Here is a 25,203-nt window from a genome sequence, read left to right as displayed (position 1 = left end):
AAAAGTGTATTTGCCAAGAATCTCAAAATTAACGAAATAAGCGTATCATTAGCACACTAATATTTTCTATAACTACGTCATTATTGTACGTTATTCGTGTTAGCAGAGTGCTGATGCATTGTGTTCTTTTTCCTTGTGTTTCTAGCCATGGCGACGTGCACCTGCACCTTCTCAAAAATCTGATCGGCGGGGGTCCCGGGAGTCAGACCCCCACTGATCAGATACGGATTGCCTATCCTGAGGGTAGGTCATCAGTATAAAAATCTCGGGAAACTCCTTTAACCTTCAGATTAAAATAAAATATCCTTATAAAAGATTCCACCAGACCTTCCTCCTCTCAGCTTGATTTTCCTCGCAGTGACATGGTCTGGTTTCTTAGATAATCTTCTTTCTTTCAGCGGTCACACTTAAGCTTTCCATCTCTTTTTATTTACGGCCACACTGGCACTGGAAAGACGTACATCCTGCAGACAGTGCTGAGCACGCTAGAGGTAAGGGTTAATCTAAATGTCATTTTTGTTTTTAATTGTCATGTGTTAGACTGAGGCTTTGCCCATGACACGTGTCACACGGCTAAAGATTCAACTGGTATAAGTGAACATGTCCGTGCTGCACCTGCAAGTTGCTGCCATGACACGACAATCCTAGGAAATCTGGGCGGGTTGGATTACTTGAGACTGTCATGTTCTCTATGCCCCTATTCACTGGCGTTGTTCGCAGTCACTTGTGATGTACCCAGCTCTGCACTGCAGTCTTCTGCCATTTCACCCGGCAGTGGATATCAGGGGGATATAGACTGGTGCGGCCTCTGGGCTCTCCGCTGATGGCAGATGCTGACAGCTGTCTATGGCCAGCCTGAAGGGTTAAATAGAGGGAGCTTACTGTAGTCCACAGAGAACCTGAATGCCTCTAGGGATTATAAATCTATAATAATTAAAATATGTACAGTTCCAACCTGGCAGCCGTCGGAGAGCTAAATACTTTTCCGTTATAGTGTCAGATATTCAGTTACAAGTCCCTGAAAGGTGCATACAGTGTGATCAGAGTATTAGAGTATTGTGACACTTCGGCTGCTTGTTGTTGTTTTTTTGGAACGCAAGTAGAATAGTGTATGAGCTTATAGAAGGTGTATGAGTCTTTACATTGCTGTCCGAGAGCCTATCTGAGCTGGAGGGGCACAACGCTCTTCTGGGTGCGTCCATATTAAACCAAATTTCAGGTCCCATTTATCTTTCCATTGGTTGTTTCCTTCTTACTTTGACCGAATACATATGCTAGGGACTACTTTGGTTCCTCAGTTGGATCACTCATACATGGGAAGCTATCCTGCTTTAGGCAGGTGAGTTAAGGGAGTGGGTATTCCGGTTGTTAAAAGTTATCCCTTATCCACAGTATAGGGGACACCTATTAGATTGGTGGGGGTCCTACAATGGGTACCGCGTAAGGAACAGAGCGGCCGTTCCGGAAATAGCCAGAACTCCTGTGGATATGGGATAACTTTTAACAATCACAGTACTCCATTAAGGGATTTAGTAAGGTAAGCCATTATGTCCCTGATACACTTTCTCTTACCGCCATTATCTTTGGTATATTTTATCTATCCCGGATTTAGTAGCAGGGGGACTGCTCCTTTGTTGTTTTACAGGAAACAATGCTGTTTCCACACTGCATCTGCATTTCTAATCTAAGGTTTCTGTTGGGAAGATTTTCTGAAATTATGGGCGCCCATGTTTAAACCATAGGCACCCATGGTGAAAAAACATGGGCAGTATACGGTACTTCTTTTCTTTAATGGATGCCTCTGTATGGAATAGCACAGCAGGGAACCTAAAGTGCCCCTGGGAAAAAATAAATTGGAGTGGCCCCATGCTGTAGGCGGGTTCAAGTTGCCATCTCTGGTGCAGGCTGGAAATGCCTGTATTCCTGTGCCCTTTTGTACACTGCCTCATGTTTTGGCTTATGAGGGTGAACACCAGGGCAGGGAGCCATGCACTCTGATGCCCCACCGCAGTATTCATCTGTACTGAGGACGGCCATACAGTTGAATTCAGGAGGGCATCTGCGGCCACCAGCCCAGTACATAAGTAATGATGCTCCCAGCATTAATTAATGCAGAGAGCTTCAGATCATTAAGTACTTGGGCGCATGCATACTTCTTATTGGGCATCGGCCCACCAGGAAACTTGCCTGTAGGTTGTATGGCCCCTGCTTTTCAGATTCTATATTACAGATGTTTGTAGCTCCTTCTCAGCAAATCATGACTGTCATGGCTGTCATTCACGGAGCAGATGTCACGCACGGCATCCGCTCGTGTGAAACAGCCCTAACGCTGGGTTCACACCTGAGCGTTTTACAGCGCATTCCTACGCGCTGTAAAACGCACAACAGGCAAGAACCAATGATTCCCTATGGGAATGGTTCTCACCTGGGCGTTTTACAGCGCGTACGATCGCGCTGTAAAACGCCCGACGCTCAAACAAGTGCTTGAGCTTTTTTTTGGGCGTTTGTCGCGCGTTCCCTCACATAGAAATTTGGGAACGCGCGACAATGTGTGAACGCCAATCTCTGTATGCGAGATTGTAAACGCCCGTACAATCGCGCATACAGAGCGCTCGTTTCTGAACGCTCAGGTCTGAACCCAGCGTAAGGGTTACATAGCATTATAAATCAATATAATGCTATGCGACCCCGGCAGTGCTGGGAGGTCAGGACGGTAGCAGCCGCATACTCGCGCTCCGAGTCTGAGGTGTACAACTCGCGGCCATTCTATTAATCGTGAACTGACGATGGTTAAGAGCTTGCTGGCCGGCTGCCGATGGGCCCGCATCACTCGTGTAAGTGTGTGTTATAGATTTGTGGCTCTTGTTTTGCAGCTTCCTCACGTCTTTGTGAGTTGTGTCGAGTGTTTCACAGCCAGACTTCTCTTTGAACAAATACTTAACCAGCTTTACAACCACTGCCCTGGTCCTGAAAATGACTTTTCTTCTTACGAGAGATGTGACACTTTTAATGAGTTTGTCCGCTTCTACAAGAGGGCGACGGCAAGTCAAGGATTAGAAAATGAGACCGTTTACATTGTGAGTAGTCACTGAATGGCCAACCTTCTGCAAAAGGCACATGCTGCATATTACCAATCTGTCCAGTCTTACAACCAGAGCAGAGCCTGTAATACAGATCTAGCTGGTCCTACATGTATTCCATATCAATTTCAGACATAACGGGGAAAAATGCTGTTAGAACTGTTTTGTGAAGAGAAACCGCATAATTGTCTTAAAGGGGTTATGCTTTCCAAGAAAACACCTGGCAGAATGCGGGCCCCTGGATGTCCAGCTGGTTGCCCCTGTCCCGCTCTTCACACCATCAGCAAACAGCAGTTTTTCCCAGGGGAAAATGCAGTCAGGAAGGAAACCCCCCTGCAGGAGCAGTGTAGTATTACATGGTGACCAATCAGATGCATATCTGTCCATGTAATACATGATTGGCTTGAGTCCACAAGTACAGCTCTCCATGCTGGCTCATAGAGGAGGGTTCCCTTATGATGTCCATACGTCCTAATAGGGCATATGGACAGTTGTCGTCTTCAGAGGACAATCTGTACATTTCTTACACCATATCTTCTGATGCAGCTGCGCTCTTTATCTTTACACAAGCCTTTACATTCATCTAGGCATATTAAACAAAATAGAAGTCTAAGAAAATTCTGATGATCTGGCAAAAAACATCCCGATGCTAGATTACAAGTTTTCATCACTAAAACCTACAATATCCCCTTCCACATTGTTAAGCAATTATGCAAATAAAATACAACTTTTATTAATTTTCACAGCCGACTAAAAATTCTTCTTGCTTTGGATTTCCTTGTATTATATGAACTATAATTAGTATCTAAGAAGGCTAAACTTTCTCATAATAGGTCCTCGATAAGGCAGATGTACTCCGGGAAATGGATGCAAACCTTTTGCCAGGATTCCTCAGGCTTCAGGAACTGGTAAGCGCACATACTGTAGCTAGCCGCTTTACTTCGATTTGCATACACAGGACACGTCCGGGAAATGATGGTTGTCAGAATGTCCATAACCTGTTTTCTTTGCATATTGCAGACCGGTAATAATGTAACTGTGGTTTTCCTGACTGAAATAGCCTGGGAAACATTCAGACCAAACACAGGCTGCCTTGAGCCGTTGACCATATATTTTGCAGACTACAGTAAAGGTACGTTTTCCCTATTTGAAACTTTTTGTGTAAGGGGTTGTCCAGGATTTTTATCTTGCTGTTACCTTGCTCTGGTCCTGGAACTACACAGCTCTGTCCATAGTGCAGTGGACAGAGCTGGGAGCCGTTACCAGCTGCATCCATTACACAATGGACGGGTTTGTGTAGTTCTGGTGGCAAATGCCAGCACTGGAGCTCTCTTTCGGCGTGGCAGATAAGTCATGTTTTTAACTTTTTTTTGCCACAAGTTGGATAACCCTTTAAGGGCTCGTTAGATGAGCAATTTTCACATCTGAGGGTTGAACGGACTATAATTCCATAGAGAGAAAATCACAGAATGCAGCATTTTGATACAGACTGGCCTATAGAAGTCAGTGGGGCATTGAGAAAAAAAAAAAAAAAAAAAAAAAAAAAAAGTTGTGTGGTCCATTTTTAACATATGGTTGCTAGGAGCATTCTTTGACAGACGTGAAAAAAAAAAAGCCATATAGATGGAAAATGCCCCATTTGGTTTGACATGCGTGACGGTTACACTGAAATCCTCACCTATAGACACGACATGTCCTCCTGTCATAGTTATTGGACGGGCCGTAAACAATCAATAGATTTGGATGATGAAAACAATTGCATCTTCACTAACATCTAACTGAACGTGTTAGCAGAATATATCGGATCACACACAGAAAGTAGAAATCCAAGATATTTTCATATGATTGTTCTTGCAGATGTCTTATAATTTGATTGATACTCAACATTTTTCTGAGAAGGGGCCTGACGTTTCCCCCCTAAACTTGCAAGTAGATTTGTGCAGTGAATAATCCTTCCATACCTTTCTTCAGTCTCGGTTTACATTGCTGCAGTGATGCCTCGTGTCTTCTGAAGCCAGTAGTTTGCTGCAGCAGTCACATTTTGGAATCGCATGTTTTTGCTGCAGCGGTGTAAACTGCACCCATCAGGGAACCACTAACGGGGATTTAAGATCCTCTATTTGCTTCCCAGTGTACATATATGTGATGGTGATAATGCCAGGGGCATTTGTCTGCCGGACGGCGGCTCAAGTAGAAAGCTGTTCTTCAACACAAATGGTTAAATTCAGAGAATACAGAACCCTTTTTGCATTGAGGCCACTGCCAACTGCCTGGCCCAGAAATATTGTGCTTGCACAGGATGGACCACGATGGTGTGTGGTACTTGTTATGCACCAAGGGTGTAAGAAATGGAATAGGCATGAGATTTCAGGGCCAGGCGAGACAATGATTTTGAAGCCTGGTCAAAAGTGGGGGGCTGGTGGAGGAAAGCATTGGAGCGGAGGTGCAGCGAGGGGCCCGGGTCCGCCCAGGTGCACTTAAGAGCTCAGCTGCATATGGATTAAAACCTGTTTTTCTCATAGATGCAGTAACGGATGAGAAAATAAAAGCTATAGTTATTTTATGCTGAGCAAGGCCTACCAGGAATTGTGCCAGGTTTACAACTGATTTTCCGGTCATAGACGCGTTCTAAAGGGGTTATCCAGTCAGGGACCAGGTGGTTTGCTGCGGTTCATGGTTATTGATGCTTTCCATCCACAGATGCTCTATGATTTCACTGACTGGACTACAGTATACTACTGCATTAGATGTTGTACTAAAATGCTAATTTTTGCCCCATTTTTCCAGGTGATCTTCAGAAGATTCTGTCCAGTGACCATCCTGAAGAATACTCACCTGAATTCTTTGCATCGTACATCAATATTCTGCTGGGAGTCTTTTACACCGTCTGCAGGGACATAAAAGAGCTCCGGCATCTGGTGACAGTTCTGATTAGTTTAAAGGGGTTGTCTCACTTCAGCAAATAGCATTTATTATGCAGGGGAAGTTAATACAAGGCAGTTACTAATGTATTGTGATTGTCCATATTGCTTCCTTTACTGGTTGGAATCACTTTTCCTTCACATTATACACTGCTCGTTTCCATGGTTACAGACCACCCTGCAATCCAGCAGTGGTGGCTGTGCTTGCACACTATAGGAAAAAGCACTAACCTATGAGCGCCCCCACGGTCCTGGCCAACAGAGAGGCCAGCGCTTTTTCCAATAATGTGCACACACGACCACCGCTGATGGATTGCAGGGTGGTCGTAACCATAGAAACGAGCTATGTATAATATGATAGAAAAATGGGTGCGGCCTCCACTTCACTTTTTTTGAGTGAATAGGGCATCGGTGCGGTCACTTCTCTCTCTTCAGCACTGAGACCCTCGGTGATCAAAACCTTTGATATGATGCTGTGACATATCCAAATGTTTTTGAAAGTTCAGTGACACTTTAAAGTATAACTGCAGTTTTTAACTAATGAATAAGTATCAATAAATAAAATAAAATATGCCTCATGTGCAGCAGACCGTATAACGCGCAGAGTCCTCTGTAGCGCTCTTTGCTGCTCCATGTGGTTGACATATCTCTTTTGCTTTTAGGGAATAAAATTTCCTTAGTATGGCATCTCATGTCACATTTTTTTATGGTTGAATTTTGTGCAAATACACCAGAAAATAAAAACATCTATATGCCGTCATATGATATCAGAGGCATACAGAGATACAGTATAAGGGTCCATTCACACGTCCATGGTGTGTTGCGGACCTGCAAATTGCGGATCCGCAACACACCCGGCCGGCACCCACTATAGAAATGCCTATTCTTGTCCGCAGCTGCGGACAAGAATAGGACATGTTCTATCTTTTGCGGAGCTGCGGACCGGAAGTTCGGTGCCGAAACCCGGAAGTTCGGGGCCGCGCTCCGCAAATGCGGAAGCGGAGAGCACATAGTGTGCTCTCCGCTTCACATCCGGGCACATAGAGAATAAATGGGTCCGGATGTGTGACTGGACCCTTACTTTCACTATATATTCAAAGTCAATCAGTAATTTCTGATTTATATTTGTTTTTCTTGTGTTTCACACAGGCTGCACTAAACTTTCCAAAATTTTGTGAACCTGTGGTTAAAGGAGAAGGTAAGACTGCTTTCATGCTGTAGAATGGCCTCATCTAGCAGACAGACTTTTAGGATTTGTCTCTGGGAATGGTGCTTTGTACGAAAGAAACCGTGAACGGCCAGAAAGCAATCAAAATATTTTTTTCTGCAGACAGGATTCTTAACCCCTTCCCGACCAGCGGCGTAATATTACGGCGCTGCGGGAAGTGACTTCCCGACCAGCGCCGTAGTAGTGGTTGCAGGAGCTGCGCCCGCCCGATCAGCTGCAGGGGACAGGCTGTTCCCGTTAGCCGGACACCTGCTGTAGTATGCGCCGGCATCGGTGAAAACACTAACTATACCCTCACTATGCCGTGGTCAGCGCTGACCGCGGGGTGTGTGGAGGGAGGGAGGGAGCTCCCTCCCCTTCGCCATCTAGTCCCTGCGCTGCTGTGATGGGGACCTGATGGCAGGAAGGCAGCCCGATGCCTTTCACAGGCATCAGGGCTGCTTTCCATGTAAAAGCCTGTGAGATCCAGCCCCCTGGATCTCACAGGCAGGAAGGCTGTAAGTGTATTACAGTGTGTAATACACTTACAGCCAATGCATTACAATATAGAAGTATCAGACCCCCAAAAGTTGTGGAAAAAAAATATAAAGTTAAAATCAAGTTTTGCATAATAATAATAAAATAAAAAAAAGCCTTCTTTTCCCATAATTAAGTAATGAAAAAATAGGAAAAAAAAGAAAAGTATACATATTAGGTTTTGCCGCGTCCGTATCGATCGGCTCTATAAAAATATCACATGATCCACCCTGTCAGGCGAATGCAGTAAAAAAAATGTGCCAAAACAGCAATTTTTGGTCACCTTCCCTCACAAAAAGTGTAATACCAAGCAATCAAAAAGGTGTATTTAGCCAAAAATGGTACGAATCAAACCATCATCCCGCAAAAAATGAGACCCTACCTAAGACAATCGCCCAAAAAAAAAAAAAAAATGTCTCTCTGAAAATGGCAAAACAAAAACGAGATTTAATTCTGTACAAAAATGCATTTACTGTGTAAAATAAAAATGATAGACATATTCGGTATTGTCACGTCTGTAACAACCTGCTCTATAAAAATATCACATGAGATACCCCCTTAGGTTAATGCTGTAAAAAATGTTTTTTAAAAACTATGCCACCTTGCCTCAGAAAAAGTGTAATAGCAAGTGATCAAAAAGTCTTTGGTACAATTTTGGGGTACATATCAAACCACCATCTCACCCCAGAAAAAATGAGATCCTACCTAAGACAATCGCCATAAAAATAAAAAATAGGGCAGTCAGAAAATGGCAACACAAAAACAAGATTTGATTCTGTTCAAAAATACATTTACTGTGTAAAACCCCTCAGGTGAATACTGTAAAAAAAATATAAAAAAACTACGCTAAAACAGCCTTTTTTTCACCTTGCCTCACAAAAAGTGTAATTCCAAATGATCAAAAAGTCTTATGTACCCTAAAATGGTACCAATGAAAAAGTCACCTCATCCCGCAAAAATGAGCCCCCACATAAGATCACATTTAAAAAATAAAAACCAATGGCGCCCATAAACCAATCCATCAAAATCTGTGCTGCAAAACCATATGGCACTCCTTTCCGTTCTGAGTCCTGCCATGTGCCCCTACAGCAGTTTACTACCACATATGGGGTGTTGCTGTATTCAGCAGAAAATGGGTAACAAATTTTGGGTGCATTTTCTCCTGTTACCCCTTGTGAAAATGAAAAATTTGGGGCTAAAGCATCATTTTATTGGAAGAAATGAAACTTTTCATTTTCACAGCCAAGTGTTTTCAAATTTCGTAAAACGCTTAGGGCGTCAAAGTGCTCAGTACCCCCCTTAATGTATTCTTTAAAGGGTGTAGTTTGTAAAATGGGATCACTTTTTGAGGGTTTCCACTGTAGCGGTACGTCAGGGTCTCTTTAAATACAAAATGGTGCCCAAAAACCATTCTAACAAAATCTGCCTCCAAAATCCATATGGCGCTCCTTTCCTTCTGACCACTGCCACGTGCCCATAGAGCAGTTTACCACCACATATGGGGTATTTCTATAAACTGCAGAATCAGAGTAATGCATATTGAGGTTTAGTTTGCTGTTGAGCCTTGCTGTGTTGCAAGAAATAATTGATTGACGTGAAAAATCAGCATAAAAAATGACATTTTGAAATTTCGCCTCCATTTTCCTTTAATTCTTGTGGAACACCTAAAGGGTTAACAAAGTTTGTAACATCCGTTTTTCGAATAATTTGAGGGGTGTCGTTTCGAAAATGGGGTCATTTATGGGTGGTTTCCATTATGTAAGCCCCTCAAAATCACTTAACTGAATTGGTGCTTAAAAAAATGGTTTTGAAAATTAGAAAAATGGCTTCTAAACTTCAAAGCCTTCTAACGTCCTAAAAAAATTAAATGACATTTACAAAATAATGCCAACATAAAGCAGACATATGGGGAATGATGACTGATAAACTATTTTATGAGGCATTACTATCTGTCTTAAAAGTAGAGAAGATCAAATTTTTGGTAAATTTGGGATTTTTGGGAAATAATGGAAAAAATGTTGACTCAAATTGTACTTCACAACAGTGCTAAATGTGTCACGAGAAAACTGTCTCAGAATTGATTGGATAAGTAAGTGTACTAAAGTTATTACCACATAAAGTGACACATGTTGGATTTGCAAAAAATGCTAATGAGTGTTCATAGGAAAGCTTGTTAGCGATTATCTGATGGTGTAAATTTACTGCCGATCATCCGATGAACGAGCGAAAAGCTTGTTCATCGGGTAATCTGATCGTTTTTACATAAACAAAAATCTGTGTTTGCCGGCAGCAGATCGTCCTGTGTAAACACAATCTGCTGTCGGCAAACAACAAGTATGGGGAAGAGCAATGGCATTAGCGATCGCTCCTCCCCATACTATGGAGGAGTTCGATGCATGTAACTGTAAAGGGACCTTTAGCTTCTGAATCCTTACTTTTCTTCTAGCTCAAGGTCCCTTTACACAGGACTACAGAGCAGCAGATTATCGGGAAGGAAGCGTTGGAGGAGACCACTGCATGTATTATGTCTGTGGGGTGCTGTAATGTAGTCGCATCACCTCTATTATTATTATTGTGTGAGCAATAGTCGAACACAAAAGGCATATAACCTTAACCCCTTCCTGCTCTGTGCCCCAATAGTATAGCGCTGCGGCCATACTATTGCACGGCAGTGATGGCAATGGCATAGGAGCTGGGACCTATCTCCATTGCTTGTTGTACACATCCGACACCCCGCACTAACAACCGAGATCAGAGATTACGTCGATCCTCGTTGTTAAAACCTCTTAAAGATGCTGCACTCAGTAGTAATCACGGCATCTAAGTAGTCAGAGAGAGGGAGGGGGGCTCTATTACAGTCTTCCAGGAAGTTTCAAACCCCCACCCCAATGTCTTGATTATAGCATGTATTGCCATCTACAGGTGTAATGGCTCATGATTAGTGTTGAGCGAACTTCTGTTTTAAGTTCGGCGTCTAAAGTTCAGCTTCCGGTTAGCGGAGAATCCCGATATGGATTCCGAATACCGTTGTGGTCCGTGGTAGCGGAATCAATAATCGGCCATTATTGATTCCGCTACCACGGACCACAACGGTATTCGGAATCCAGGTCGGGATTCTCCACTAACCGGAAGCCGAACTTTAGACGCCGAACTTAAAACAGACGTTCGCTCAACACTAATCATGATGTGTCTCTGCCACACTCTTCTGTTTTTTAATGTGTTTATATTCTCAGCAAAGGAAACTGACGCTCATAAATTGTGGAGGAATATCGAGCCACATTTGAAGAAGGCCATGCAGACTGTTTATCTCCGGGAGATATCAAGGTATGACGCCTCTGTTAGTAACGACTACATAGACTGCTGCAGCGAGGCTGGATGTAGTTATCTTTATGATGATGAATAAATTCTGCTGGCACCATTGATTACCATTGATTAGTTAAATGCAAAGAAATAAAGGAATGGGCTTATCTGCAATCCTGCCATAAAATAACCCAGGCCGTTGTTTGGACCCTTATTATGACGTTCCTCTATTTGAACCACATCAAACCATTGTCTCCAGGAAATTCACAGTTAAGGTGGTGTTTTTTGGCTTGTAAAAAACACACCAGAGAATTCCAATAGGTTTTTTGATTCTGGAGAAAACATACTTTTAATCCATGTGCAAACAAGCAGTTAAATGCACTGATGGCGGCCCAAGCCACTCTGTTCACCCTTGCATCTGCTGCTTCCTCTCCAGCGTCCCCCTCCCCTTGATTGACAGGGCAAGGCCAGGTGACTATGCAGGAACCCGGCCATGTCAATCAAGAAGAGCAAGGGGCTGGCTGAGGAAGCAGGAGGAGCAAGGGGTCACTGAAAGGCTTGGGCCCTTCCTTCGGTGCACTTAAATGCCTATTGCATATGCAAATCTAGCAGTCCTGTAGATCTGCCCTAAATTCCCACGGTATAAATGGCGCTTGAGAGTAAAGATGAGACTACACTTGCGCTGAAATGGTGTTTGTAGATCTAAGTTTCTCCAGATTTATGACTGGGACTTCGCTATCAAACTGTTTGCATAGACACCAGGGGTGGCCCTGGAGAAAAAAAAAACTAAAAGTGGCCCCATGTTGTAGGCGGGTTCAAATTGCCTGAAGGCAGGCCAGCACAATTAGGCAGGGATAACAGAAATAGGAGTGTCAGCAATTCTTATGGTGCACCATTAGATACTGCTCCTGCAAAATCAAATACCACGGTGCAGCATAAAATACTGGCACCGCCACCGCAGTATTCAACTGTATCACCACCCCTGAGGATAGCGATACAGTTGAATTCAGGACGGCACCTGCAGCTGCTGGCCAGGTGCATAAGTACCTGATGCTCCTAGCATTAATTAATGGTGAGAGCTTCAGATTGTTATCAACCCAGCTGGCGGCTATGAGGAAGTCTCGGGCAGCCCCATGGACAATGGTCCACCAGGAAATTTATCTGTAGGATCTATGGCCAGTCCACCCCTAATAGACGCATAGCTGTGGTCCACCTGATTAAAGCACATTTTGTGTTGATCTGAGACTCCTTTCCTGAGTTATGATACTTTTTCTTAATATACAAGTTAGGCCTTTGGTGCATTAAGGGCGTCACCACTGCTTTTGTTGCACCCAAGCTCCGCTCCTTTTTGTGGCCAGCCCCTCCCTTGCTGCTTTACCCCTGCCTGGCCCTGACAATCAAAGCAGCCAGGGAAGGCCAGGCCACATAAAGGAGCAGAGCTTGGGTGCAACAATAGCTATGTTGATGTCCTCAATGCACCAAAGGCCTAATTTAAATTTTTAGAAAAATTATCATAACTAGGGAACCGAGCCTCGGATCAACAAAAGAAAAACAGCATTTAATCAGGTAAACCCCATATATGCAAACAGCTGGTGACCAATTCCCTTTAAATAGTAAAAAAAAAAAAAAAGTCCCAAACACGCTTGCACAGGGGGATGATGCAGTAAACTAGAGTAACATTTCTAGAAAAAACTTTAGGTTTAAATTTTAGTCAAATTTAACCCACAGTGTGAGCCATTTAATAAATTTGATGCAAACTATGTCCACACAGACTCAAGGGAAGGTGACTTCAAATGTTACCTTGATGTTAAATTCCAGCCAAGAGTATTGTTTTATGGAATTATTTCTAAGGAATGTTAACATTTCATGTTTTTTCTCAGCTCTCAGTGGGAAAGAATCCAACAAGAAGACAGGGAAGCATCCCAACTGAAAGGTGATTTTTAAGGCATTGGCCCACACTTACTAATCCTGTGTAAAAGTAAGACTGTCTTCAACTGTGTCAGATTTATCGCAGTGGCTGGTGCTGAATGAACCAGCCACTGTCCGGTCTGCGTTTACACCCTCTTTGTTGGCTTAATTTACTCTAAAAATACTCCCAAATTTTTGTGTCTTTCCAGGACTGTCGGCACATGCTCACGTAGAATTGCCGTATTACTCCAAGTTTCTCCTCATAGCCGGCTATTTAGCTTCCTACAATCCCGCAAGAACAGACAAAAGATTTTTTGTAAAGGTATGTTGTGGCTTTTCATATTTCATTTGATTTTGACCATTGCAGGATTACTTTAAGGGGTCCCTTTAAAAAAATCTTGAACAATGGTCTTAAATAGAAAAAATACATGATACTTGCCTCTTTCTGCAGAGGGGTTTTCTGCGCCGTTGGGTTGGTCCTCCTGTCACTGCTTGTTTACAAATGGCAGCGGTGATGTGCTGCTATATGGTACATGGCCACCACAGCAAATCGCTGTCCACAATGGTCACCAAAAGACCCACTCAACCCTACTATATATGCTATGGATGTGCTTTAATGAAGTAGTCTGTAGAAATATTTTTTAGATTCTCTGGGGGGAAAAAATACATTTACAAGATGTGAACATATGCAGACAAAAAGCTTCCTCTTCCAGTATGTTTTGTCAGTGAGGTGCTTCAGTACGGACTATTAGCTGATATATTACTAAATTAAAAGTTGGAGCCTGAGCCAAACATAAGAAGAAGAGAAACAAAAAGAAAATAGAATTCTTGTATTCTGTTCAAGCGTTTTTGTAAAAGTGACACAATTATTGGTTGTCATCTGCGAATTTGCTCCTCAGTGACAGCCAGTTTGTTCTTAATAGCTAATTTTGAGAAAGCAATATTATAATATATTCTGAAGTCACGTATACCCTCTTCCTGACTTTATTTTTCCAATCACATTTTAGGGCTTGTTTTTTGCAAGGCAGGTTGTACTTTTAAATGGCACCATTTATTATTGCATACAATAAAGTGGGAAGCGGGAAAAAAATTCCAAATGGGGTGGAATTGGAAAAAAAAAATTTTTTTTAAAAGCTGTTCCGCCACAGTTTTATGAGCCTTGTTTTTAAGGTATTCCCTATGTGATAAAATTGACCTGTTACATTAATTTTCGGGGTCAGCATGATTACATGGATACCACATTTATATGAGCCGCCCCAACCTCAATCAGCCTCAAATAGACTGACTTACCCGCATCAGCCTCAGATCAGACCCTACCAACCTCCATCAGCCTCAGATCAGGCCCCCCAGCCTCCATTAACCTTAGATCATACCCCTAATCCCCCATCAGTCTCAGATCAGACGTAAAAAAATTATAAATAAATGTATGTCGCTTGCTCCGGACAACGCTGCAGATCCAGGATTCACTGCTTGCCGCACCGCTTCTTCCGGCCCGCGCTTCACTGTGACTGGACGACGCACAGCCTCAGGTCACGTCTTGATGCGGTGTGTGGTCAGGGAACAGTTGGACCCGGAAAAATACCAGGGAGGTTGATCAGCGCTAGTGCGTCTTATAGTACGAAAAATACGATATATATATATTTTTTTACTTTTTATTTTTATTTTTTTACTTTTAAGTCACCGTAGGTGGCTTCTGCAATACATTGCATTGAACTGGTAAAGCAATTCAGTACTCTGTTATGTCATTATGGAGCCCTGCCACCTGCAGGGCTCCATAGGAACTACAACTCTTAAAGACCGTGGTTTCTTCAGTGTGACCAGGGCTTTTTTATTTTAAAGGGATTCTGTCACCTCATTTTAGGTTATAGAGCTGCGGACATGCAAGGCTAGATCGCCGCTAGCATGTCCGCAATATACCTGTCCTATAGGGCTGTGTGCTTTTATTGTGTTTAAAAAATGATTTTAGAGATACAGTACAGACCAAAAGTTTGGACACACCTTCTCATTCAAAGAGTTTTCTTTATTTTCATGACTATGAAAATTGTAGATTCACACTGAAGGCATCAAAACTATGAATGAACACATGTGGAATTATATACATAACAAAAAAGTGTGAAACAACTGAAAATATGTCATATTCTAGGTTCTTCAAAGTAGTTCTTTGGTGTGTCCAAACTTTTGGTCTGTACTGTATGTAAATGAGCCTTGTAAGGAGCCCAAGGGGCTGTACTAACCGCATCGCGAGATTACCGCAATCTAACTGTGAAGAAAGGAGGAGTTTCGGAGGACGCAGGCGGTGCTGGGTTCCTTCGCACGGGGGTGTGGCTGGGCTCCAAGAAGGTTAGTACAGCCCCTTGGGCTCCTTACAAGGCTCATTTACTTACCTCTAAAATCTTTTTTTAAACGCAATAAAAGCACACAGCACTATAGGACAGGTATATTGCGGACATGCTAGCGGCGATCTAGATCAGCTCCCTTGATCACCTTTTTGATCACTTATTTGGATGTGAAGTGACAAATCGGCCAGGTATGGGATAAATATTTTTATATTTTAATACTGTGGGCTTTTTCAGGTGCGGCGATGTCCATGATGTTTACTTTTTTTATTGCTTATTTATTCATTTTTAAGTATTTTTTTTATTATTTTTTATAAACTTTTTTTTTCTATCCATTACAGAATACAGGATCCAGAATATTCCAATGCAGTGCTGCCACCTGCAGGCCAGCACTGGACTATACTAATCGGCTTAAAGCTTTGTACAGGGTCAGGCCTATTCCTAGTACGGAACACCTTGCCCGATCTCAGCCAGGGAAACGTGTCCCGAGACAGAAAGTATGCGGCTTCCGGTTTTAGCTGTCTCAGATGCCGTGGTCACATTTGACCACAGCATCTGAGGGGTTAAATGTCTGCGATAGACATTATCGCTGGTCGCAGACATTAACCTCGGGTCTCTGCTGTGTTTTTTTTCTTTCTAAAAGCAGATATCCGGCCGTTATCTTTAAAGATCGGACTTACGGTGGAGGTCCAGAAGGGGTTAATACTTGTTCTATCTTGGTACAGAAGTATTGCAGTGTATTATTCAAGTAATCACATACTGTAGTCCCCTAATGGGACTAAAAAAAAATATTAAAAAGCTTAAACACGCCTTCTTATGTAAAAAGCCCGCAAAATTGGTATTACTGCATCACGTTAAAGTTATCATATTATTTAACCGGGACAGTGAATGCCAAAAAAATAAAAAATAAATAATTCCTGTTTTGCTATTCTTTCATATTCCACCTTCCAAAAAAGGAATAAAAAGCAATGAAAAAGCAAAATGTACCCCAAAATGGTGCCAAGCATACTATAGTGGTATAAAATAGTATCTTTATTATTTTTACTGACCCAGAAGCATACTTAAGGTGTCACCAGTGCTGGACCGTAAAAGCAGTAAAAAAAAAAATACTGAAACCTGCTGAATTGCTGTTTTTTCCATTCACCACTAGTTAAAGGGGTTATCAAGGAATTTGATATTGATGACCTAATCTCAAGATAGATCGGGGGAGAAGGGGGCGACTCCTGGCACCCCGCTGATCAGCGGTTTGAAGAGACTGCTGTACTCACACAAGCACCGATGAGCGCGGTGTTCTCTTCACAGCTCACCAAGGACAGTGCTGTACAAGCACTGTACAAAAAGGATACAAAAGCATAGCACACCACGCTTTTGTATCCTGCAGACTCCGGTAAAAAAAAAATATACACGCTATGGGTGTTTTCACACTAGCGTTTTTATTTTCCGGTATTGAGTTCCATCATAGGGGCTCGATGGCGGAAAAAAACGGATCAGTTTTAACCCCATGCATTCTGAATGGAGAGCATTCCATTCAGGATGGATCAGTTCTGTCCCTCTTATGTATTTTGACCGGAGAAAATACCGCAGCATGCTGCAATTTTAACACTTGCCAGAGTGCCGGATCCGGCATTATTTTCCATTGAAATGCATTAATGCCGGATCCGGCCCCAAGTGTTCCGGCAAAACGGATCCGGTTTTGCGATCTGCGCATGCGCACACCTTTAAAAAGGAGAAAAAAATAAATACCGGATCCGTTTTTCCGGATGACAACCGGAAAGACGGATCCGGTATTGCAATGCATTCGGGAGACGGATCCGCATCCAGATCCGTCTCACAAATGCATCCATTTGCCGGAGTCTTTTTACAATGGGACTGTATGGTGAACAGATGCCACTGTAAGGGGTTGTCTCACTTCAGAAAATAACATTTATTATGTAGAGAAAGTTAATACAAGGCACTTACTAATGTATTGTGATTGTCCATATTGCATCCTTTGCTGGCTTGACTAATTTTTCTATCACAATCAATACACTGCTCGTTTCCATGGTTACGACCACGCTATAGGAAAAAGCACAGCCCTATGTGCACTCCTGCGGTCCTGGCCACCAGAGAGGCTGGTGCTTTTTTCTATAATGTGCAAGCACGACCGTCAGGAATGGATTGCAGGTGGTCATAACCATTGAAACGAGCCGTGTATAATGTGATGGAAAAATAAATCCAGTCAGCAAAGGAAGCAATATGGATAATAACAATACATTAGTAAGTTCCTTGTATTAACTATCTCTACATGATAAATTCCATTTGCTGAAGTGAGAGAACCCCTTTAACGTATACGTTTTTTGTGTACATTAAACGGATGGCAAAATTGTGCCTTTTGGATACAGTTGATGTTACATTTTAAGATACGTTGTCAGAATTGTAGTTGTAAATATTTTCATTTTGCTAAAGCTCAAGGAAGATCTTTCTTTTTTTATTTTAGCATCATGGGAAAATTAAGAAAACAGATTTTCTGAAGAAGCATGAAAAGGTGAATAGAATATTTAAAATACGTTAATAGAAATCTGTGTAAAATACTGTGTGAATGTACAGAGGCTATTTCCTTGTTATAAAGATCTGCGGTGAAATAATCCTACATAGATCTAAGTTACTTTATTGAACAGATTGCAAACTAAAATGGACTGAAATCTGTCTGCAGCCGGGAGGGTGGGAGATTTCTAATAAGTCCCTCAAAACGGACCTTCCTTAAAGAGGACCTTTCACCAGGATACATGTATTAGTTATATTACCTTACAGTGCGGCCCCCAGTGATGTCTTTCAGTTTTCGTTTTTTCTTCAAAGGACCCCCCCCCCCCCTTTCGCCCGCTGTGGTCCCCGTTTGTTTTGGCGCCTTGTATGCTAATGAGGCGATTTCGGTTCAACTAGGCGGGGACTTGAATTTGTCCTGGGCGCGGTTATCTTCTCCCTGGCTGCGAGCGCATCCAATCGGCCCGCTCATAGCTAGGGAGAAGGAGCTCAAGTTCTCGCGAGAATCGCAGCACCTTCTCCCGAGAGAACTTGAGCTCCATTCTCCCTGGCTAAGAGCGGGGCGCTCTGATTGGATGCGCTCGCAGCCAGGGAGAAGATAACCGCGCCCAGGACAAATTCCAAGTCCCCACCTAGTGGAACCGAATCTCCTCATTAGCATATAAGGGTTGTCCTTTGAAAAAAAGAAAAAGACATCACTGGGGGCCGCACTGTAAGGTAATATAACTATTTCATTACATGTATCCTGGTGAAAGGTCCCCTTTAAAGGCAGCGTTTCCCTTGGATTCCCTGCAGCCTGGTCAGGGGCTTTGTGCAGACAGAAGATGTCAGAACTCAGGCTACTTTGAGCATACCCAAATGGATTCTGCATATGTCATCTCCAAAAGTCCAAGCCAATCAATGGTTCTGTTATAGTCACATGTGATGCTGTACCCTTCCCCTTACCAAATCATGTTTTCTCGTGCTTTTTTCCATTGGGGGACACAGACCATGGGTATAGCTTAGAGGTATTAGTAGGAGGGACACTATGCAAATGAAAGAGCTCCTCCTCCTCGGGCTATACCCCCAGACTCCACCAGGAGGAACTCAGTCTTTGCTTAGTGTCTGGTGAAGGAGGTTGACACTCTCTGATTCTACTCCTTTTTGTTATTTTTATTCTAGATGGGGACACAGGTCGGCATGGCGCCTTCCTGGTCCCCCGTGGAGTGCCCGCCGCCGTCTTTGGGACGTTGCCTGGCTGCCTCCATTTCCCCCCAAGAAGATAAGTGGATCCGGGCTCGACCTGTTAGCTCCGGCATCCCACCAGCTGCTGGGACGCCTGCTGCCTACCCTCCTCCAGAGCACTGTTCTCCTGGATTGGAGTCAGAAGTCTGAAGAGGCGCATCCCTGCTGGTCTGGACATCGAGGGAGCATGCTGAGCAGATAAGTGTTGCCCAATCCCTCCCCCTCCCTCTGTGTCTATTTGTCTGTGGCTACCTGGGTGAGCTTGAAGAAGGATCCTGATGGGGCACTTTCTTCATTTTGGCACTGGAGTACTGGCATCTCTTCCCCCTTAAACTGTGGGCTTCAGCGCTTCTCTCGTCGGGCCTTGGCTGCTGCGCTCCCTCAGCGCCCGCCGGCAGGCCGCTCCTCCACGTGGTGTTTGTTTAAATCACGCGCGCGCTTATTTCCGCGCGCGTGCGCTTATTTCCGCGCATATTTCCGCGCGTGCGCTTATTTTCGCGCCTATTTTTCATGCGCGCGCTTATTTTCGCGCGCTTTTTTCGCGCCATAATGACGCGTTCGGGGAGGCGGAGTCTCGGCATGCCGCTCTGACTCTCCTTACACCGGAGACTCTGTTTGCTCATGGCCGTGCAGCTCCTTATCACTCTACTCCGTTTTGTGCCAGGCAAGCTGGTAGCTCAGTGGTACTGCTGCTGCTGCCCCATGTCCAGGCTTTCTGAGTTCAAAGCCCCTTTCAGCCTTCAAAAATTGTTTACATTATTCTAGATGGGGACACAGGTCGGCATTGCGCCTTCCTGGTCCCCCGTGGAATGCCCGCTGCCGTCCTTGGACGCTGCCTGGCTGCCTCCATTGCCCCCCAAAGAAGACAAGTGGATCCGGGCTCGACCTGCAGCTCCGGTATCCCACCAGCTACTGGGTCTCCTGCTGCCACCCTCCACCAGAACACTGCACTCCTGGACAAGGAGTCAGAAGCCTGATGAGGTGCATCCCTGCTGGTCCTGGAGTCGAGGGAGAAGTTCTGCAGGAGCAGATAAGTATTACCTGCATCCCTGCCTTACCCCCCTCCTCCACCCCTCCTCCACGTCCCTGGGGGCCTGCGGTCCCCGCTTGGGCATCTGCCATGTCCAGCGCGGCCGCTAAATTGGTCTTAGTCGCCAAGGCAACCATGTCCTTTAATCCTGTGGCGCTAACGACTCCATCTCTCTCAGTGGTCCCCACAGTGGGTGACTGACTACGAAGAGGCAGCGTGAGCGGCAGCATCCCACCTCGGATGTCTCCGTCTCTCCACCCCCCTCACCTCGCCGGTGGCGCTTGCGGACTGCTCTTCCCCCTCCCTAGGGAGAGTAATCCGAAGGAGAATTATCCGGCTCGGACGAGCCAGGTCCTTTTTGGACTATAGGGCATTTTCAAATCCTGTGACGCCAACCACCTCTCTAAGTGGTTTTCCACAGAAGACGCCCGACTACTAACAGGGAGCGTGAGCAGCAGCATCCCTCCTCGGATGGCTCTGGCTCTCCCCCCCCCCCCCCCCCTCGTCTAGAGGCGCGTTCGGGCGACTCTCCCCTCCCTTAGGGAGCGCAAGTCTGAAGGAGAATTTCCGGCTCTGATTAGGTCATGGAGCGGGACCCCTCGCCTAAGCTCTCCACCAGGGTGGCTGACTTAGTGGTGACTGTCCGAGACACCTTTATTCTCCAAGGGGATTCTCCTCCTTCCACTGGTCAGGAGTTCCCCCTTTTTCCGTCCAGGCAGTCGGAGACTACCATGTTCCCGGTCCATGAGGGATTTTTCCGCGGTCATGTCCAGGGCCTGGGGTAGTCTTAATAAGGTTCTCGACCACCCAGCGCATGAATATACTTTCCTTTCCCTGCTGACGGCGAGGAGAGGTGTCTCCTCCCCCTAAGGTGGATCCTCCGGTGGCCGGATTAGCCAATTATGTGGCCCTTCCTGTCTTAGTCAGTTCCTCTTTCCAGGATGCTGTAGACAGACGCATAGACTCTCTTCCAGGTCCTTTTTTCGCTGGCAGCGCGTCCCTGTGACCTACCTTTCACTCAGCAGGGGTAGCCAGTGCTCTCTCGGTGTGGTTACAACACCACCACCAGGAACTGGCGGTACGAGATGCGGCTACTAACACACTGGAGTTGGTTCTCCAGATGTCTCAGGCTTCTAAGATTCTTTGCGAAGCTTCTAGGGACATTGTTTCCCTCTTTGCCCGCAGGTTGGCCATCTCTGTCACTCAGCGCGAAGAGATCTGATTGAAGGTGTGGGACGCTGACGCCTCCACCAAGCGTTCCCTTGCTAATCTCCCCTTTGGGGTTTCCAGACCTTATGGGGATCAGCTGGACGAGTTCATCTCTGCATGCCTTTTGCCGTTTCTCATCTGGTAGGCCGTCGCCTGCTTCCTCCGCTGGGGGTCTCAGGTCGCCCGCAAAGAGGCCTTCCTTTGCACCAGCCTTCCCGGCACTAGAGGGCCCAGTCAGCCCGCCCTGCTGCTCCTAGGCCTATCACATGTCCCGATTGCGGAATCCCACCATCGATTCCTGCGCTTCGCCATTATGGGTCGACACTGTCAGTTTGTCGCCCTTCCTTCGGGTTGGCGACCACCCCGCGGGTCCTTGCCACGGTCCTGGACCGCTCATGGCGCTTCTTCGTATCAGGGGCATTCCTTTGCTGCCCTATCAGGACGATATCCGGATAGAGGCCCCCCTCTCTACCGCAGACCACGGACAGCGTCCGGATCACTATTCAGACCCCGGAACGGTTCGGCTGGCTGGTAACTTTCCCAAACTCCTGCCTCTTCCCGTCCCAGAGGCTCTCCTTCCGGAGGGTGATTTTGGACACCTCGGCTGCCAAAGTATTCTACCAGCCTTCAAGTCCTCCCAGGTCCAGGGGGCAGTGTCGCATCTGCTGCGCTCCCCGTGCCTCTCCATTCGGGAATACTTGCAGGTCCTGGGTCTTATGGTAGCCTCTTTCGAGGCCTTCCATATGCCCAGTTTCACACTCGCCTGGCGCAACAGGAGATCCTTTACCTTTCAGCGGGTTCGGGCAGCTCTCCCTTGGTGGCTGTTCCCAAAGAACCTGAGGTCGGGGAGTTCCTTTCTCGCATTCTCCTGGACGATCGCCGCCACCGATGCCAGCATCCTGGGTTGGGGGGGCGTTTTCCAGTCTCGCACGGTTCAAGGAATTTGGTCGGCGGCAGAGTCTCGCCTTCCAATCAACTTTCTGGAACTGAGGGCGATTTTTTCCGCTCTCTCTCTCCTATTGGACCTCTCTCCTTGCGGGCCTCCCAGTGCGGGTTCAAACGGGCAATGCCGCGGCCGTGGCCTATATCGACCATCAGGGCGGGACCCGCAGCCGGATGGTGATGCAGGAGGTGAAGAGAATTCTGACGTGGGCGGAGACGCACGTTCCGGTGTTGTCAGCAGTTTGCATTCCAGGAGTGGACAACTGGACAGCGGACTTTCTAAGCCACAACACGGTGGATCCAAGCGAGTGGTCTCTGCATCCAGAAGGGTTCGAAGAAATCTGCCACAGATGGGATCGTCCGGATGTGGACTTAATGGCGTCCGGGTTCAACAACAAGATCCCAGTGGTCCTGGCTCGCGCCCGCGATCCGGAGGCGTACGGATGGATGCGCAGGTGTCTCCGTGGCAGGACTTCAGCCTCCTCTGTTTTCCTCTCCTACCAAAGGGTCTACGCCAGTTCGAGGCGGAAGGGACTCCGACCGTTCTCATCACCCCAGAGTGGCCTCGCCGCGCGTGGTTTTTCGGACGTGGCTCGGTTGCTGGCGGACGCCCCATGGCCTCTTCCCGACGGACAGGACCTACTGTCTCAGGGCCCGTTCTTCCACCGGAATTTGCGGTCTCTTCGTTTACCGGCGTGACTGCTGAAACCGCCATCCTGATGAAGATGGGGTTCTCGGATTCAGTGGTTAGGACCATGATCAGTCCGGGGAAGTCTTCTTCCTCCCGGATTTACTATCGTACCTGGATGGCCTTCCTATCCTTTTTTGAGGGTTCGGGGTTCCCTCCCCTTCGGTTTTCCATCTTGATGGTACTGTCTTTTCTTCAGTCTGGGCTTGTGCAGGGACTGTCGCTTAGTTCCCTGTAAGGTCAGGTTTCGGCGCGGGCCGTCAGAGGTCCCTTGCTCTTAAGGGTCCGGTGGTGACCTTTCTTCGGGGGTGGCGCATTCGGTTCCCCGTATGTTCCCCCTTTGTCTCCTTGGGATCTCAATTTGGTTCTGCGCGCTCTGCAGTCGGCCCCCTTCGAGCCTTTGAGGAGGGTCTCTCTGACTGTTCTCATCTGGACTTCCTTGTGACCATAGCTTCTGATACAGCTACATAGCGTAGTGATTAAAGTTCTGGGCTATTATGCAGTGGCTGTGAGTTCACATCCCATCACGAGCTTTTAAGTCAGACTGGTGTCGAAGCTGGCCGCTCTTTCCTGTCAGGAGCCTTTCTGGTTTTCCACCAGGATTAAGTTGTGCTCCGCCCAGTCCCCTTCTTTTTCCCCAGGGTGGTCTCTCCCTTCCGCCTTGATGAGGATCTTGTCCTGCCTTCCTTTTGTCCTTCTCCGGCTAACCCCAAGGAACGCACTCTGCATTCCCTGGATGTTGTACGGGTCCTGAAGGTGTGTCTCGCGGCTACTGCTTCCGTCCGCCGTTCTTGGCGCTCTGGATCTGCTTGGCTATTTCCGCGGCTTGTCACGCTTGTGGTGGAGTTCCCCCGGCTAGAATTGCCGCTCACTCCATTGGGGCGGAGGGGGCTTCCTGGGCAAGACGCAGTCGTGCCTCTGCGTCTCAGCTGTGTACGGCGGCCACCTGGTCGTCCTTGCATACCTTTGCAAATTTTTGTCAGTTGCATTCACTGGCTTCGGCTGATGCGGCTTTGGCCGCAGGGTTTTGCAGGCTGTGGTTCCTGTTTGACCGTTGGGGCGTTCCTCCTGGCGGTGCTGATATTTTTTCCCACCCCATGGACTGCTTTTGGACGTCCCATGGTCTGTGTCCCCCAATGGAAAAAAGCACGAGAAAAGGAGATTTTTGTGAAACTCACCTGTAAAATCTTTTTCTCGTCTTTTCCATTGGGGGACACAGCTCCCACCCATTATTCCTGTTGCAGGAGGGGTCTTTAGTTCAGTTTTTCTGTTTCTGGTTGGACCTTATGGCTTGGTCCGATGGTTTCCATGATTTTTTCTTGCTCCTTCTCCTACTGCTTGTGCAACGCCTGAGTTCCTCCTGGTGGAGTCTGGGGGTATAGCCCGAGGAGGAGGAGCTCTTTCATTTGCATAGTGTCCCTCCTACTAATACCTCTAAGCTATACCCATGGTCTGTGTCCCCCAATGGAAAAGACGAGAAAAAGATTTTACAGGTGAGTTTCACAAAAATCTCCTTTCTCCAATCAGAGACGACTCCTTTCAAAACCTGGTCGCTCCCATGGCAAACAGCTGATTTGACCGCAGAAAGCCGCAGCCAGCCATGCGTTTCCCCTGCAGCAGTGTTACATGGTCGCCATTCAGATGAATAACCGTCCAAGTAATGCAAGAACGGCTCTAGTCCACCATAACCAGGGTTCTCTATGATGTTCATATACCCTATTAGGGCATACGGACAGGGGATGTCTTCATCAGACAAACCCTTTTGAAGCAGGCTACGGTTAGCGGAAGGTGCATGCTGAGTACATTGTTATGTATTACAGTGTGAGGAGATGCGGCTGTGTTAGGACTGACCTTTCTGTGTGTGTTTAGTAACATTGGTAAAAAATAGATGAAAACACTTCAGTTTTGTCCCCATTCATTGTCAGTGGGGACAAAACTGAACCGAAGGGAATGGGGTGCACCAGAATGCATTCCATTTCTCTTGGTGGCGTTCCCATGACGCACACAAAAGCACAGCAAGCAGCGTTTTTGAGTGCGTCCTGGGATGCAGAGCAAGATGGATCCGTCATGACTCACAATGTAAGTCAAGGAGGACTGATCCGTTTTCTCGGACACAATAGAAAACAAATCCGTCCCCAATTGACTTTCAATGGTGTTCATGGCAGGACCGACGTGGCTATTTTAAAGATAATACAACCGGATCTGTTCATGACAGATGCAGACGGTTGTATTATTATGATGGAAGTGTTTTTGCAGATCCATGACGGATACAGCAAAAACGCTGGTGTCTAAGTAGCCTTA

General features: G+C 46.0%; 1 protein-coding gene across 1 annotated transcript in view; it reads left to right on the top strand.

Moving 5' to 3' along the window:
* The window catches only part of ORC5 (origin recognition complex subunit 5), a 49,646-nt gene that overhangs the window by 4,400 nt on the left and 20,043 nt on the right, over positions 1-25,203 (top strand). The window contains exons 3-12 of the mRNA XM_044294397.1: positions 399-491; positions 2,874-3,077; positions 3,914-3,988; positions 4,101-4,212; positions 5,868-5,998; positions 7,151-7,199; positions 10,979-11,069; positions 12,926-12,978; positions 13,163-13,275; positions 17,766-17,813. Coding sequence (XP_044150332.1) covers positions 399-491; positions 2,874-3,077; positions 3,914-3,988; positions 4,101-4,212; positions 5,868-5,998; positions 7,151-7,199; positions 10,979-11,069; positions 12,926-12,978; positions 13,163-13,275; positions 17,766-17,813 — 969 coding nt within the window. The remainder of the gene's footprint in view (positions 1-398; positions 492-2,873; positions 3,078-3,913; positions 3,989-4,100; positions 4,213-5,867; positions 5,999-7,150; positions 7,200-10,978; positions 11,070-12,925; positions 12,979-13,162; positions 13,276-17,765; positions 17,814-25,203) is intronic.

Source organism: Bufo gargarizans, chromosome 5, assembly GCF_014858855.1.
Source record: "Bufo gargarizans isolate SCDJY-AF-19 chromosome 5, ASM1485885v1, whole genome shotgun sequence".
NCBI classification, from domain to species: Eukaryota; Metazoa; Chordata; class Amphibia; order Anura; family Bufonidae; genus Bufo; species Bufo gargarizans.
Note: the sequence above shows the minus strand (reverse complement) of the source record. Positions and strands in the feature narration are given on the sequence as shown.